Genomic DNA, 13,432 nt, shown 5'->3' on the forward strand with positions numbered 1-13,432 from the left:
ACGGACATCTCTGATGCGTCATAGGATGGGTGACATAGAGCATCGTGAAGGAGATTGTACCGTAAGTTCGGTGGGAAAGGACTAGGTGATGGGTATTCCTGATGCGTCACAAGGTGGGTGACGGGTGCATCTGAAAGGGAATATCCATAGTCGGGAGGAAATTCCGAACTGTGTTAGAATTGTGCACAAGGAAAAGCAAGCACTTGAATGAAGATGGGTTCAGAGGAAACTTTGAGGAAAAACAGATGCTTTCTGAGAAAGCGGGATTGCTTTTCGGGAAAGCAGATGCTTTCCCGCGAGGAAGTTTATGTTTGCATTGCAATTGTGCGTGTGATTGCATCCAGGGACGCCTAGGAAGTGCTGTGAAAGCATTGTTTTTAACTTACAAGGTTTTATTGAGTTTTTGGGCAGGTTCAGACTATTTTTTTAAAAATACGCCAGCCGCCCATTTAATAAGTGGGCAGCCATCTGATAAATAAGGCAACAGATCAGCCAGCGTTTTCTCTCTCTTTTTCTGGTAGAACGGAAAAAAAAAATGATAAAAAAACGGCCGCGATCTCTACGCGAGCAGCTATTCGTGCCTATAAAAGCATTACATGCCCTCACTCAGAGGGGAGGACCAATCTTTGCAAGGAGGAGATGCTGTTGCAGATTTCAGCCGTAAAGAAGACGTTGCCGGTGATGCCCATGGCTGCCCCAAGTGTACCAGATGTCGCCAAGACCCAGTGCGCGAGTTCCCTCGCGAAGAAGTGCCTACGAAGCGTGTTTCCATCGCGACAAGTTGCTGTTTTTCTCTGTTTTCAGCCCATAAACGTCGTAGACGGGGCTGATTTACGAGAAGGAACCCGAGAACACACCTCTTTTGTGTGTAGGATTGGAAGAGAGGATTTTCTATGGAGAGATCTCTTCTGAGGAATTGCTTTTCGAGAATCGAGTTGCGTTTCGAGGGTCGAGACTTTGAAGGTAACGATTTTCATGTTCTGATCTTTGAGTATTTGATTGCAGGTGTACTTCCTCTTCGTGAGGGAGTAGGAGCAGAGGAAGGCATGAGCCTCTGCAGGAGAAAAGCGCTTTGAGGAACTAGAGCTAGATCAGCCCAAGGGTTTCGTACCCGAGTTTGGGAAGTAGATCCACGGATCGGAGAGAGGTAGTCTCTCAAGTTGTGATCCGGAAGTTGGGATTCCCAAGTAAGGACTTCGTGTCCGGGAAAGCAGAGTTGTTCTGCGGGAAGAGGACTCTGGAAAGAGAGTTGGAAAAGAGTTGCAGGAATGCCATGCCCTGAGTCTGGAAGGTGAGATCCAGAGGCGAGAACCTTGATTCTCGAGGAATTGGAATAAGGAACGGAAGTTCCTTGGAATAGGGTTTTGCCCTAGGAATCGAAAGCTGAGGCTTCCAGGAACCATCAAGTCTTATTCTAGAACGAACGTGGTAATACGTTCGGTTCAAGTGCTTGTATAGACTTCTCCTCAGTAATAAAGATACTATTACGGGGGGGGACCAGCCCATCTTATGGTCCCCAAACCGTGTCGATCTTCTCACTCTCTATCTCTCTCTCTATTTATTTCTCTCTATATCCTCTGGCTTCAATAATAAGTGATAAATCCTATTTATCCGAATGTATTTTATAATGTTATGCGCTCCCGTTTGTGACATTTTGCTGAGAAGTTTTGGGAAGCGCCTTCTCTACCCACTTTTTAACCATAAATTCATCGGGTTGCTGGGGAAGCTTGGCAACCAGAGACTTGGTTTTCGTCATAAGTTCTGCAAAAGTCTTCTCTGGTTGGAGCACCATGTTGGCCAACTCATCCAAAACCTTCTTCTGATAGTCACCTGGCTGGAATGCTGCACAGAACTGTTGTCTTAAGGCTGCCCAAGTTGCAAAATGGTTCTCTGCAAACTGGCTGTACCATTTGTCTGCTAAGCCATCCAAGGTAGATGGAAAGAGTACCAAATAAGCATCCTCTCTATTAAGACCACGACCCCTACAGAGAGATACAAACTTCCTTGCATGGTCGTCAGCATCTTGTGAAGAGAGTCCTTTGAAGGTAGGGAACTTGATGTTTACCTTGGCCAAAACACTTGCCAAAGCCTCCATGGCCCCTTGCTTTGGAGCCTGTTGCTCAATAGCCTGCTGCTCAATAGCCTGCTGTAAGCAGAATAGGAGAGAGCTTTACTGGAGAAGGTGATCTGGAAGATGTGGAACCGGATGGAGGAATGGGGGATGTCCTGTTTGTTGGTATGGGTGATGAGGTTGATGGACTTCTAACAGGTACCAAGGGTCGTCTTTTGTTGTAGTACTTTAGAGGACTCAGTAGTGCGCTTTGACGCTCGACTGACTGCCTTGTATGTGTCATGTAGCGACCACCAATCCATCCAAGCTTTGGGCAAGAAAACCTTGAACTGGCTGAAGACTGGTCTAGACTCTACTAGACCAGGCAAGGCAAGTGACTAGACCAGGCTGGACTAGGGACGAGGAGGACTAGACCAGGGTTGAGGAGGACTAGACCAGGGTCGAGGAGGACTAGACAAGGGACGAGGACTGGTTGGACCAAGATGAGAGATGACTAGGGCGAGAGAGGACTAGACCAGTTGGACTAGGCGAGAGGAGAATAGTGCAAGAGGAGAACAATGTAAGGCAAGGTAGACGAAGCTAGATAGACCCCACTAGCTTCAAGATTGGTACCTCACAGAGTGAGATTTCAGTTGAGATCCCATCGTGGTCGCCAAAATGAGAGCACCTGTAGCGCAGATAGTGTGTCGTGCTCTCTAGAGTGGGTGCTCCTCAGTGCAATGTGCATGACAATCTCACTCAAAACAGACTGAAAACAGGAAACAATAGACAACAATTGAGCTCACAGAGACACAACAGTAACAGTAGACCACACCAAATGACTCGACTATCTCAAAGAACTGATACAGACTCTGGGTGGCAACACACTCAGCTCAAGCCCAGGACTCTCAGGTACAATGGGGTGTGGAGGCTCAGATGTGCAGGAATGGTGAAGACGTGCTTTGTGTATATACTCACTTTAGACGACTACGTAAAGATCTTGATGACCAAACCGCTACTGCTCATATATACAACCATAAAGAGCCACCAATAGCTCATAAATGACAGCATCTATGTCTATCTCCACTGAGTGGTGGTGGTGACCTGGCCATGATGTCCACTAGACCACCGTATCCCTGCCATGTGTCACTGCCCAGCGAGTCCGTCCAATGTGAACCGACCAGCCAAAGACCAACTGTAAAGTCCAAAGTGTACTAACCGTCTTGTGAAAGTGACACTGTAGCCTGCTACAACCTGTTGTTTCTCGGACTACTAATGCAGCATTTTCAACACCTTCTTCCGAAGCTTTAGTGGACGAACCAAACGAACCAGACCCAATTGAAGAGGTAGACAATCGCGAACTTCAATTACTTTATAAAATTTTTAATGCTGCACAGAAGAATAAGACGCTTGATGTTAAATTGCCGGAACCATACACTGGTCGCCGCGACAAGCGCGTGCTGGACCAATGGCTATTCAAAATGGAGGTTTACTTTCGAACACATATTTGGTCGAGAGTAAAAAAGTTGCACTTGCTAGTTCTCTGCGGACACAGCATTTCTTTGGTGGCAATGACGGGTTGCTTATGGTAAACACACACCTTCTTGGGATAAATTCCGGCGTGCTATTCACAAGGCGTTCGAACCTGCCAATGCGGATTTCATGCCCGGTCCTCTCTTCGCCGCTTGAGCCAGACAGGTTCCTTGGCCGCGTACATCACAAAGTTCCAAAGACTAACTCTGCAGATAGAGACCCTTAGTCCCTCTGATAAACTTCACAGCTTTATCAACGGACTCAAACCCAACCTGAAGGACGATGTGCACAAATACAACCCTACCACCTTGGATGCTGCAATTGCCTATGTGGAGCGTCTTGGCGACAATCGGCGCCCTACACGGAATTTTCTCCCTTGTGACAGATCTTCAAACAGCGGTCGCTTTTCATAGCGCGATCGCAGAGACAGCTATAGCCAAAGTCAACAACATCAGTCTCAGTTCAGATAGCAAGCAATGCAACCTTGTTCAACTTCAAGGTTCTATTCTCAAGATTGACAATCTGAAAGCAGATCTTCTTCACATGTTCCTCCACTTGATTGTGGTAAAGGATGTGATTTTTCTCAAGATCGGCATTCCAATACTTAGCAAAGCTCTTCGTCAAATGGATCTTCGACTTCAAAGAAGGAAGGATTATGTACAATTTGTGGTGGTGACCATAGATGGTATCAATGTCCAAAGAAACCAAATCCGTCTAATTCGAAAAGAAATTCCAACGCGGAAACATCATCAAATGTTGAACAACCAGATTCTGCTAAGAATAAAGGAAAATCTGTGGTCAATACGATTCGTGTTTCAGAGGATACGACTATTCTTATGAAGCATGCTCAGTGCAATTCTTCAGTTTTGGAGCCTCTCTCAAAGCAAGTTTTGAGCCTTCTTGGAACTATCAATGGTCGTTCCATCAATGTTTTGGTGGACAACGCATGTTCTAATAATTTCATCAGCACTCAGATAGTGCAACAGCTTGGCTTACCAACTCAGAAGACATCTCATTTATATGATGTGGAATTAGCAGATGGATCAATTTGGGCTTGTGATATGATAGTTCGACAGTTGCAGTTCAAGATTCAAACTTATGCAGATCAATTGGATTTTGAAGTCATGCCTTTATCTTATTACAACATGATTCTTGGTCAGCATTGGTTATTCCAATATGATCTAGCAATTAGCTTTCGAGGACATACTATCAATTTGTTCAAAGATGGACGTGAATTGACTTTACACGGGCTTTCTCATGAGGAAAGAGTGATTCAAGCCTCACGTGTACTAGTCAAACAGCATGATACAGTGGATTATGAAGAGAATATGATTTCTGATGCAGATTGATGAATTTTTGAATTCATTAACTTCGTGAATCAATTGCTGAAGACAAAGATAAGGAGATAGTTGCAGATTCTGAGTCTGAAGATGACTATGCTTTCTTTGATTCTTTACTGGATGATGATATGCCAATTGTACGTCATGAAGTGACAGTTCCTGAAGATGATTATGAAGAATTTTGGGATTCATTATTGGAAGATGATTACAGTCTCAATCCAAATCCTCTCCAGTGATTCATAAAGATGAAGTTACCCCATCTGAAGAGTACCTTGAGAAGATTTCCTCTTCCCCAAATATTTCGCAGTTACTGGAATATTTTGAACCAGAAATCTTACATCGCATGAAGAATTTTGAAGATCAACCTCTTATTGCAGTTAACCTGATTATGCCAGATTCCTGTAAAAAGTCTTTGAATAATGCAATGACATGGGATTAGCAGTCAAAGCAAAAAAGTCTCACAAGAAGCAAAGGTTCAAGACAAAGGTTTTTGATAACACAACGATTGAAGATTTTCAAAGATTCAATGCTTTTCCAGAGTTCTATCAACATCAGAAGTCATTTCTTTGACACGGGCTCTCATTTTAAATGGGAGGGAATGTCACTATTGTGACTATGTTAACAACAATACATCTACTCCGAGTTGCAAATACGCGAAGTGCCATGCCAAGGAGGACCCCTGTGCTTGGACGGTCACACCCCTTCACCCAAGAGACGTGCCTCTTCGCCAAAAGCCACACTTCTTCGACGATTGGTCACACCCCTTCGCTCTACGGGTGCGACTCTCGCCCAATGGTTGCAGCTCTTCGCCGAAAGGACGTGTCTTTACGTCTTAAGTTGCGTCTCTTCACCATGAGACGTGTCTTTTCATTTATGTCTCTTCGTCTCCTATATAAGGAGCCCTTGTATCACACATTCAATCAATCAAACACAGAGTCTTCTTAGTCTTTCTTTGAGTTCAGTTCAGTTTCTTAAGTCTTAATCATGAGTTTAAGTACTTAATAAAGGATTAGTACCTAGAATCCTCACACTTTGTGTACTTCGGGTCTTTGAAGTACTTGATCATTCTGTTGGCACAAGTCTCAACTTGTAGTTGAGGCCAATACTCCATCGTGCTGAGATCTCCGCATGGGAAGACCTCCCCAGATTCCTCGGAGGAAGGTCTGTCCCGGTTGTAATTGTTGTTGGTATTTTCTGATCCCCCATTAGGGTTGGGGTTGACTTCATCGTACGAAGTCGGATAGTCAGTGGAACAATTTCCTCTGCATTGGATTCACTGCAAGAAGCCATGTGTGCGCGAAAAGAGACCGGATTCTTCGGAGAAGAAGAGTTGTCTAAGCTCTGATACCACTGTAATAGACTTGGACACCCCAAGCCGAAAATCTACAACACAAGTTGAGAAAATTGCAAATAATTGAACCGAACTTAAGGGGGGGGGGGGGGGGGGGGGGAGAGAGAGAGAGAGAGAGAGAGAGAGAGAGAGAGAGAGAGAGAGAGTGATGAAATGAAATGTTATATTAACGTCTACAAAAGGCCAAAATGACCTATGAGGCCAAAAAGTTTGAATCTGATACCATGTCTGAGTACGGAAATTACAGAGTTACAAAGTTACCAAGTTACAAAGGACTAACACTAAAACACTAAGGAGAAAGGAAATAAGGGGGAGGGGGGTTTGTGGGTTCAGATGAAATCTCTCATCGGTCATTGTCGGATCTCATCGACCTCGTCTACGGTCAGAGTTTTGGTTGGGCGTCTTGCATGTCGAGCTAGAGTGATTTGTATCTTCTGTTGCAACCTTTGTTGGTAGTGGGAGACCCCGCGAGGTCGTGGACGTCTGGATCTGCCAAGTTCAGTGGCTCTGTCAAGCAGTGTACCTCTAGTATGAGTAGGAATTGAGATCTGCTGTAATGACTGCTCCGTTTGCTCTCCTCTGTCTGGTGTAAAGAACTCTGTGATTCGTCTCTGAGATTGTCTTGCCCCTGATGTCCTCAGCAAGCTCTCCCTAAGTTTGCGCAGCTCTAGCAGGAACAATCCAAGACACTTCTGATCCTTGTATCTCATGACTCTAGAAAAAGGTCGGAACCCTTCTCTGAACAGGCAGTGGAAGCGTCCGCGTATCTCATAGTATGCCTGGCAGTGGCAGGTGTAGTGCAGCTTTGTCTCTGGCTCTAAGTTACATAGGTGACATATCCTGGCTCTTGCCAGCACCCCTCGAAATCGGCCAGTCTCGATCTGGAGCTGATGTGAGGATGTGCGTATCTGTCCAATAGCGCATCTTATCCCATGAGATAAGTGTGTATCCATGTAAGCTGGCCTAGTCACAAAGCCGTCCTCCGTGAGTTGGAGAAGATGCTCTCTGTAGAAGGCCATCTTCGTGCGCAACTCTTGTGTCGGATGTATCGATGTGCTCCTGGCATTTAGCTGAATTAGATCCTGACGTATGAGCTTGGTGATCTCTGTCCGTGTGAGAGACAAGGAGGGTGCATCCAAGGAGTATTGAAACGGAGGTAATCTATCCATGTTGAGACCATGCGACTGGAACCATGATGCCATCTGTCCATACCAACATGCTGTATCGCCTTGTAGAACTAGTTGTCGAGATGACTCCAGGGCAAGCCGAGCGTATCTGTCTCTGGGGAGATCCCATAGACGGTGCATAAAGGAAACTGATCTCGTCAGTGCCTCCACCACGAGGAGGAGGGGGGGGGGGGGGGGGGGGGCGGCTAGCTCGGCTCGGATAATCTCATGTGGTACTGAGGCCTTAGCCCGAATCATCCGAGCGATTATAGAGACTAGAGGCCTCTCCATACATCTCCATCCATCTGTGTTTCTAGATCTCCCATGGTGGTCTATTGAGGTTTCCATACCTGAACTCCATAGAGCATAGCTGGAGTCACTAGAGTGTCAAAGAGCCAAAGCTTTGTTCGCGGTTCCTGAAACTGAACTTGCGAACACATCCTCTCCAGTCCTCCCAAAGCTGCATATGCTCTCGTCAGTCTAGTCTCTGATGCTCTCCTTAGTGAAAACACCGGTCCACCGAATACTACCCCAAGATAGGTATATGCATCTGTGTACTCAGTCTCCTGGCCATACATAAATGTGGGTGCCGACCTCCTGACCCACTGTGGTGTGGTGTTGAACACCATAACCTTGGTTTTCCCCAGATTGACCGACAATCCACTGTCAGGAGCAAATGTATGCAGAGCATCCAAATGACGCTGCATCCCCTCCGGGGAGTCTGAAATCAGCACAATATCATCAGCATATAGTAACAGTGGAATCCATGTCCCTGCTAGTTGAGCCCCCCTGTCCCCCTGCCGCTCTACATAGTCTGAAAACTCATCCACATACATCCCAAAAAGAGTCGGGGATAGTGGGCATCCCTACTTTACTCCAATAGTGGAGTGGACCATGTCAGACATTCCCTCAGTGGTGCGTACCCGCCCCATCACTGTCCTGTATAGAGCAGAATACCCCATATCCGCTCTGTAGGCACACCCATGTCTTGTAGTCTGTGTATAAGTCTGGCTCTCGGCACTGTGTCAAAAGATTTGCGGAAATCCACAAAGCTACGATAGATTCTCTTGCCATGATGTCTACCCTCTTCAATAATAGCTCTGAGTGTCAGAATCTGGTCAAGAGTGGAGAAACCTCTTCTGAAACCTGCTTGCCCTGGTGCTCTTATTCCCTCTCGCTCTGCATATCTACTCAGCTCCTGCTCAAGAACGGATGCATACAACCTAGCTAATGTGTGGCCAACCATGATGGTGCTATAATTCGCGGGAATCATGGGATCTCCTGACTTGAAAATAGGTACAATCGTAGACATACTCCAGGTCTCCGGAAAGCCTTCATACATGGCTCGATTAAACATCATAGCCAGGAGCTCTGCAAGCATATCCCTGGTCTGTATGAAGTGCTCTGCTACCAGACCGTCATGATCATGCGCTCCGCTTGTCTTCATCCTGTCAATGGCTTTCCTTACCCTCTCGGTAGTAAAGAAAGAGCATGTCTTTGGGCATGTCTCTAGTGGGTCCGGTAGAGGTGGTTTCCCTGATGATGTGTAGAGAGATGTGGCATATTCCCCCCATGTCTTAGTGGAGGTGACCGCGGGCGGTGGTGAATGCTCGTGGAATAGCCTCCATGCTTCGCCTGAGTCTTGGCTTATAAATAGCTGATATAGATCCTGCTCTAGCTGAGATAGATAGGCCCTTTTATTTCGTCGCACTAGGCGGCGAAAGATAATCCGTGACTGTCTATGTGTGGTGATACCCGCGAGCACTTCCCTCTGTAATTTGATCCTCGTCTCTCTGCACTCCTCATCATACCAACTGTTCTGGGGCATGTTCCCAGATCGTCTCCGTGTGGGCTGGCTGTGGGGGTATGCCTCTGATGCTGCATCATGGAGCGTCTCTGTCAATATCTGAGTGAGTTCATCTAGTGGCCGTCCCGGCTCTTGGGTGCATAGCTGCCTGTATATCTCATCCATATACACAGAATCCGTCTCCCTCATGAAGGTATACCGAATGTGTGTGGGGACCTCTCCTAATGGAGCTGTGCTGAACTGAAAGGTCAGGGTGAAAGACACGATAGCATGATCAATTGCTACTCCAACTGCTAAAATCTTGCGCCCTCTGAGTAGTTTCGTAAAACACGGACGTTCGTACAGTACCACGTCATCATCTCCACGATTTGTGAACCAATCTGTAAGATCTGCCACGTCATTAGTTTCTACTCGATTTGGGTCCTGGTTTCATTATATTGGGCTTACGCCCCTCAGCCGGGCTCTGTCAGTTGGGTAGAGTTAGGGTTCTAAGCCCTAACCTCTCAGTTGTCCCCTCCGCCAAACTCTTTAAGTTGGGCATGCCATCACACAATTGTGACATCCATAGCCGTTTAAAGAGTCTCAAGGGCCTGCTAGCCCCTCTGCATTTGTAACTTGGAAGCAAGGCTTCTGCTTAACAAATGATGCCATGTGTTCAAGATAGTCAGCTTATGACCCAGGTCCTGCGGATGCCAAGTACTTGCCCTATGCTCTTAAATTAATATTTGACTATGAGTTTATGCAGCAATGGAAGTGTTATTGACACAGCAAAAAATTGGTTTCACTATGTTGAGTTAAAGGAAAAGTGTTGATTTTTTGGTTTTACTGATCCAGATATCTTCTATATGGTGATGTATCTGCTAAAGCAGCAAATATGTTGAAGCAGCCAGTGGTAAATATGATTCTGTTATCAAAAACCATTATCAGCTATCTTGGTCACATCATAAGGTGTCTGCAAATTTTTTAGGTCGAGAACTTTTTTGCAAGGTTAATTCAACGGGTCTCTCCAAAGAGTTTATCTCAGGCAATGGGAGAAGTTATTGTCACCCAGAAGTTCTTGGAAAATTTTTCTGGGGATCAGGTAGGAGGTCTTGTTTTTCAGTTGCTTTGCCAAATTTTTTACCACTGCATCTGACTTTTGGTATGATCTTTGCTTATTATTTTGAAGGTTTATTCTTGCTGCTCTTAACCCTCATGAAGTGATTGATTTATTGCTAGGTCCGTTTTCTTTGTAAGTCTTTTGCTGTGCCTGGGAACCACTTGGGGCAGCAGAGTCAAGGGTATCGGTGGCCTTATGGTCCTGTAAGTGCTGTGTAGCTGCTGATTCATGGTATCGCTTTGATGGATGTTAATTTATTGAATAATTAGCAAAAGTAGATGCTTGAGTTTTAATGAAGCGCTAATGCGGTCAAATTTTGTCAAAATGTGACTTGCAAACCACCAACGGTCTTTTGACAAATTATACTTTTTCAGGTTGCAATCGTCACACCGTTCAATTTTCCTCTCGAGATTCCAGTTTTACAACTGCTTGGTGCTCTCTACATGGGTAATAAACCTGTGCTCAAAGTTGACACTAAGGTGATCACTATTTGTTCTCATTTTCTTCATATTGTGAACATTCAGTATACTTCATGATGGATTGGTTTTCTTATATTAAGTGTGACACTTTTTAAATTTATTGCTAGCTGAGCTTCACTCAATTTCTTTCAAGTTTTTGTGTGTCTTCATTTTCCAGCCATTTGTTATCCTTATTGTTTTAGACAGCTCGAGATAAGTACATGCAGTTTGTCATGTTTTGTCACATGCATTATGCTAAATGGTCGCCAGTCACTAGTTTGGTGCTCCCCATATCTTGTGTAACTATCCCTGTCTTGTTCCTTCACAAGTGACCAGAAAGAAAAATGTTCTCCCATAGTTCGTATATGTGTTTTTAGCCTTGCTTGTGTGTAACCCTTGAGTCAGCGAGAGGACAAAAGAAATTTTGTTAGGGTTGTCTGCTAGAAGACTTCTACAAGCTTTTCAAAACATGGTCTTTTGCTTCTCTGCTTGTAGACTTCAATCATTAGTTATGGCTTAAGATGTCAATGACCAGGAAGGTGTGGGTGTCATTCCAGGCTCAAAAACATGTGTACAGGTGAAGAGTGCATACATGTGATTCATATTAGGATATGGATATTTGTGGAGCTGAAACCTTAAAAAAGTCCAGGCTATGTTTTCACTTGCTCTCTTGTCATGATATTTCTTCTCCGAATGATCCGTTCACGTTGTTGAATGTTAGAACTTGTTAAGATGTCAGTTTATCAATAGTAAAATAATTTTTTTGTAACTACTTCATATGCATGTTTATGGTGTTTCATTTTCAAGTATTGGGAGAAAGTATCAGTTTTGGAAACAATATTTTGGGACAGATTTAATTCCAACTTATTTCCTTGGTATAATTGCATAGGTAACACCTTAAAGTATTTAGAACTTTTCAGATAGTGGATTGTCATGTAATACTAGTTTGGAAGAAAAACATTATTCAACCATATTTTTTAGATAAACCATGCAGATAAGATCATTTACTGGTTATTGATTAAAATGACATATGCATGTTGCCTCGTGTTATTTTATTTTTGCTTGAAATGTCATGGAGTTCACATAAAGAGCAACCATCGATGAAGTGCAGATGCAAGGATGCATTGATTGAATGGACATTGATACCAACACTGACATATATTAGCATGTGCTGTGAGGAGGATCAGGTCCTTTTTTGGTGTTACGCATGGAGGGTGTATGTTTTGGATGCAAGAGAGCTTCTTATGAGGGGAGAGATTAGGACTTCTCCTTCTTACTGAAAAGAAAAAAGAGTCTTGTTTTTCTGTTGGGCATGGAGACTCGGGAGTGTATGATCTCTGGGACTTGAGTGCGTGCTCTTTGTGCTCGTACATATCAAGGAGGAAACAGCGCTGCAATCTCTGATTCTTTTTTGGAATAATTCTTGTAGTTTTTACGGTTTCCTAGAGAGGACATACTGGAAGTAAAGAGACACTCCAGACTTGTATTTTGTTGTAGACTGTGACATCTTGGAGGCTTGTTTGTTTATGGCAAGAGCATTTTGCTTGTCTAAGCTGAAAGAGGTCCTTTTCACCCTTTTCTTTGGAACTTTGGTTGGAATAATGTAAATGTACACTTTATACACAAAGCAGATGTTCATTAAAAATTTGGGGGCTCTTCATAAAATTCAGCGTGAGGTACATTCTGTGTCAATGCAGGTGAGTGCAGTAATGGAACAAATGTTTAGGCTTCTTCATGCATGTGGAATGCCCAAAGCCGATGCTGATTTTATAAATTGTGATGGTCCGACAATGCACCAATTTTTATTAGAGGTAAGGGCATGCCTGCTTTTATCTTGAGGTGTCCAATATTAATTTGTATTCTTGTATTGTTGTGTGAATGATTGGTGCAATCCTTTCAATTTTTTTGGAGGGTTTATCCATTTATCTGCTGCCCTGAAAATTCATCCTATGTTTATACGTGTTCACAAGGTGTGTTTTTCTTAGTAGGTTTTAGATTGAAATACAGGATGTGTTGACCCCTACAAAGAATCTGTCTTACTTAGAGCATGTGGATAAATATGGGCGCACAAGAATATTCTCATCATTGTATATTCTAGTCATCTTTGTTTTCATTTGTATTCTAGTCTACAGAAAGTTTTTTGAGGTAAAACTCAGCCAGTCAAGGAGGACTTTAAGGTGTTTAAGGTTGAATTTATAAATTCCAACCACATTGGAATGTGTAAAGGAAATAACGGGATCTGAAGCAAGTTGAGTTTGTGCATGTTGTAAGCTGTTTGTGGTTTATAATGGAAGAGCATATCAGAAAGCTCTCAGATGCGTGATACCAACCATGCAGTTAAAGCTTGAGCTTTTATGTGAATAAAATCCATACATGAACGCTGACGTTCCCTACAATGAACTTGAATATCGCCAACAAAGACCTTTTGATGGAGCTTATATGCCAGTCTGTCATAGACATCATGATGATCTTTGTTTCTTTCTTCTTGTGTATCAACATATGTACTTTTTGGACTTTACGAAGCTAGTGGTGTAAGTTAATTTTCCTCACTTTCTAAATTAACTGTAAACATAGCTCATTGCCCGCCCAAAAGTTCTCCCAAACGAGTTAGTTAAGAAAATCTTTATT

General features: G+C 43.9%; 1 protein-coding gene across 1 annotated transcript in view; it reads left to right on the forward strand.

The window, feature by feature from the left end:
* ALDH12A1 (aldehyde dehydrogenase 12A1) overlaps positions 1-13,432 on the forward strand; it is a 75,129-nt gene that overhangs the window by 38,252 nt on the left and 23,445 nt on the right. The window contains exons 5-9 of the mRNA XM_086492268.1: positions 10,082-10,139; positions 10,215-10,328; positions 10,466-10,549; positions 10,721-10,825; positions 12,502-12,615. Coding sequence (XP_086348394.1) covers positions 10,082-10,139; positions 10,215-10,328; positions 10,466-10,549; positions 10,721-10,825; positions 12,502-12,615 — 475 coding nt within the window. The remainder of the gene's footprint in view (positions 1-10,081; positions 10,140-10,214; positions 10,329-10,465; positions 10,550-10,720; positions 10,826-12,501; positions 12,616-13,432) is intronic.

Source organism: Adiantum capillus-veneris, chromosome 20, assembly GCF_014529385.1.
Source record: "Adiantum capillus-veneris isolate H3 chromosome 20, ASM1452938v2, whole genome shotgun sequence".
In the NCBI taxonomy this organism is placed as follows: Eukaryota; Viridiplantae; Streptophyta; class Polypodiopsida; order Polypodiales; family Pteridaceae; genus Adiantum; species Adiantum capillus-veneris.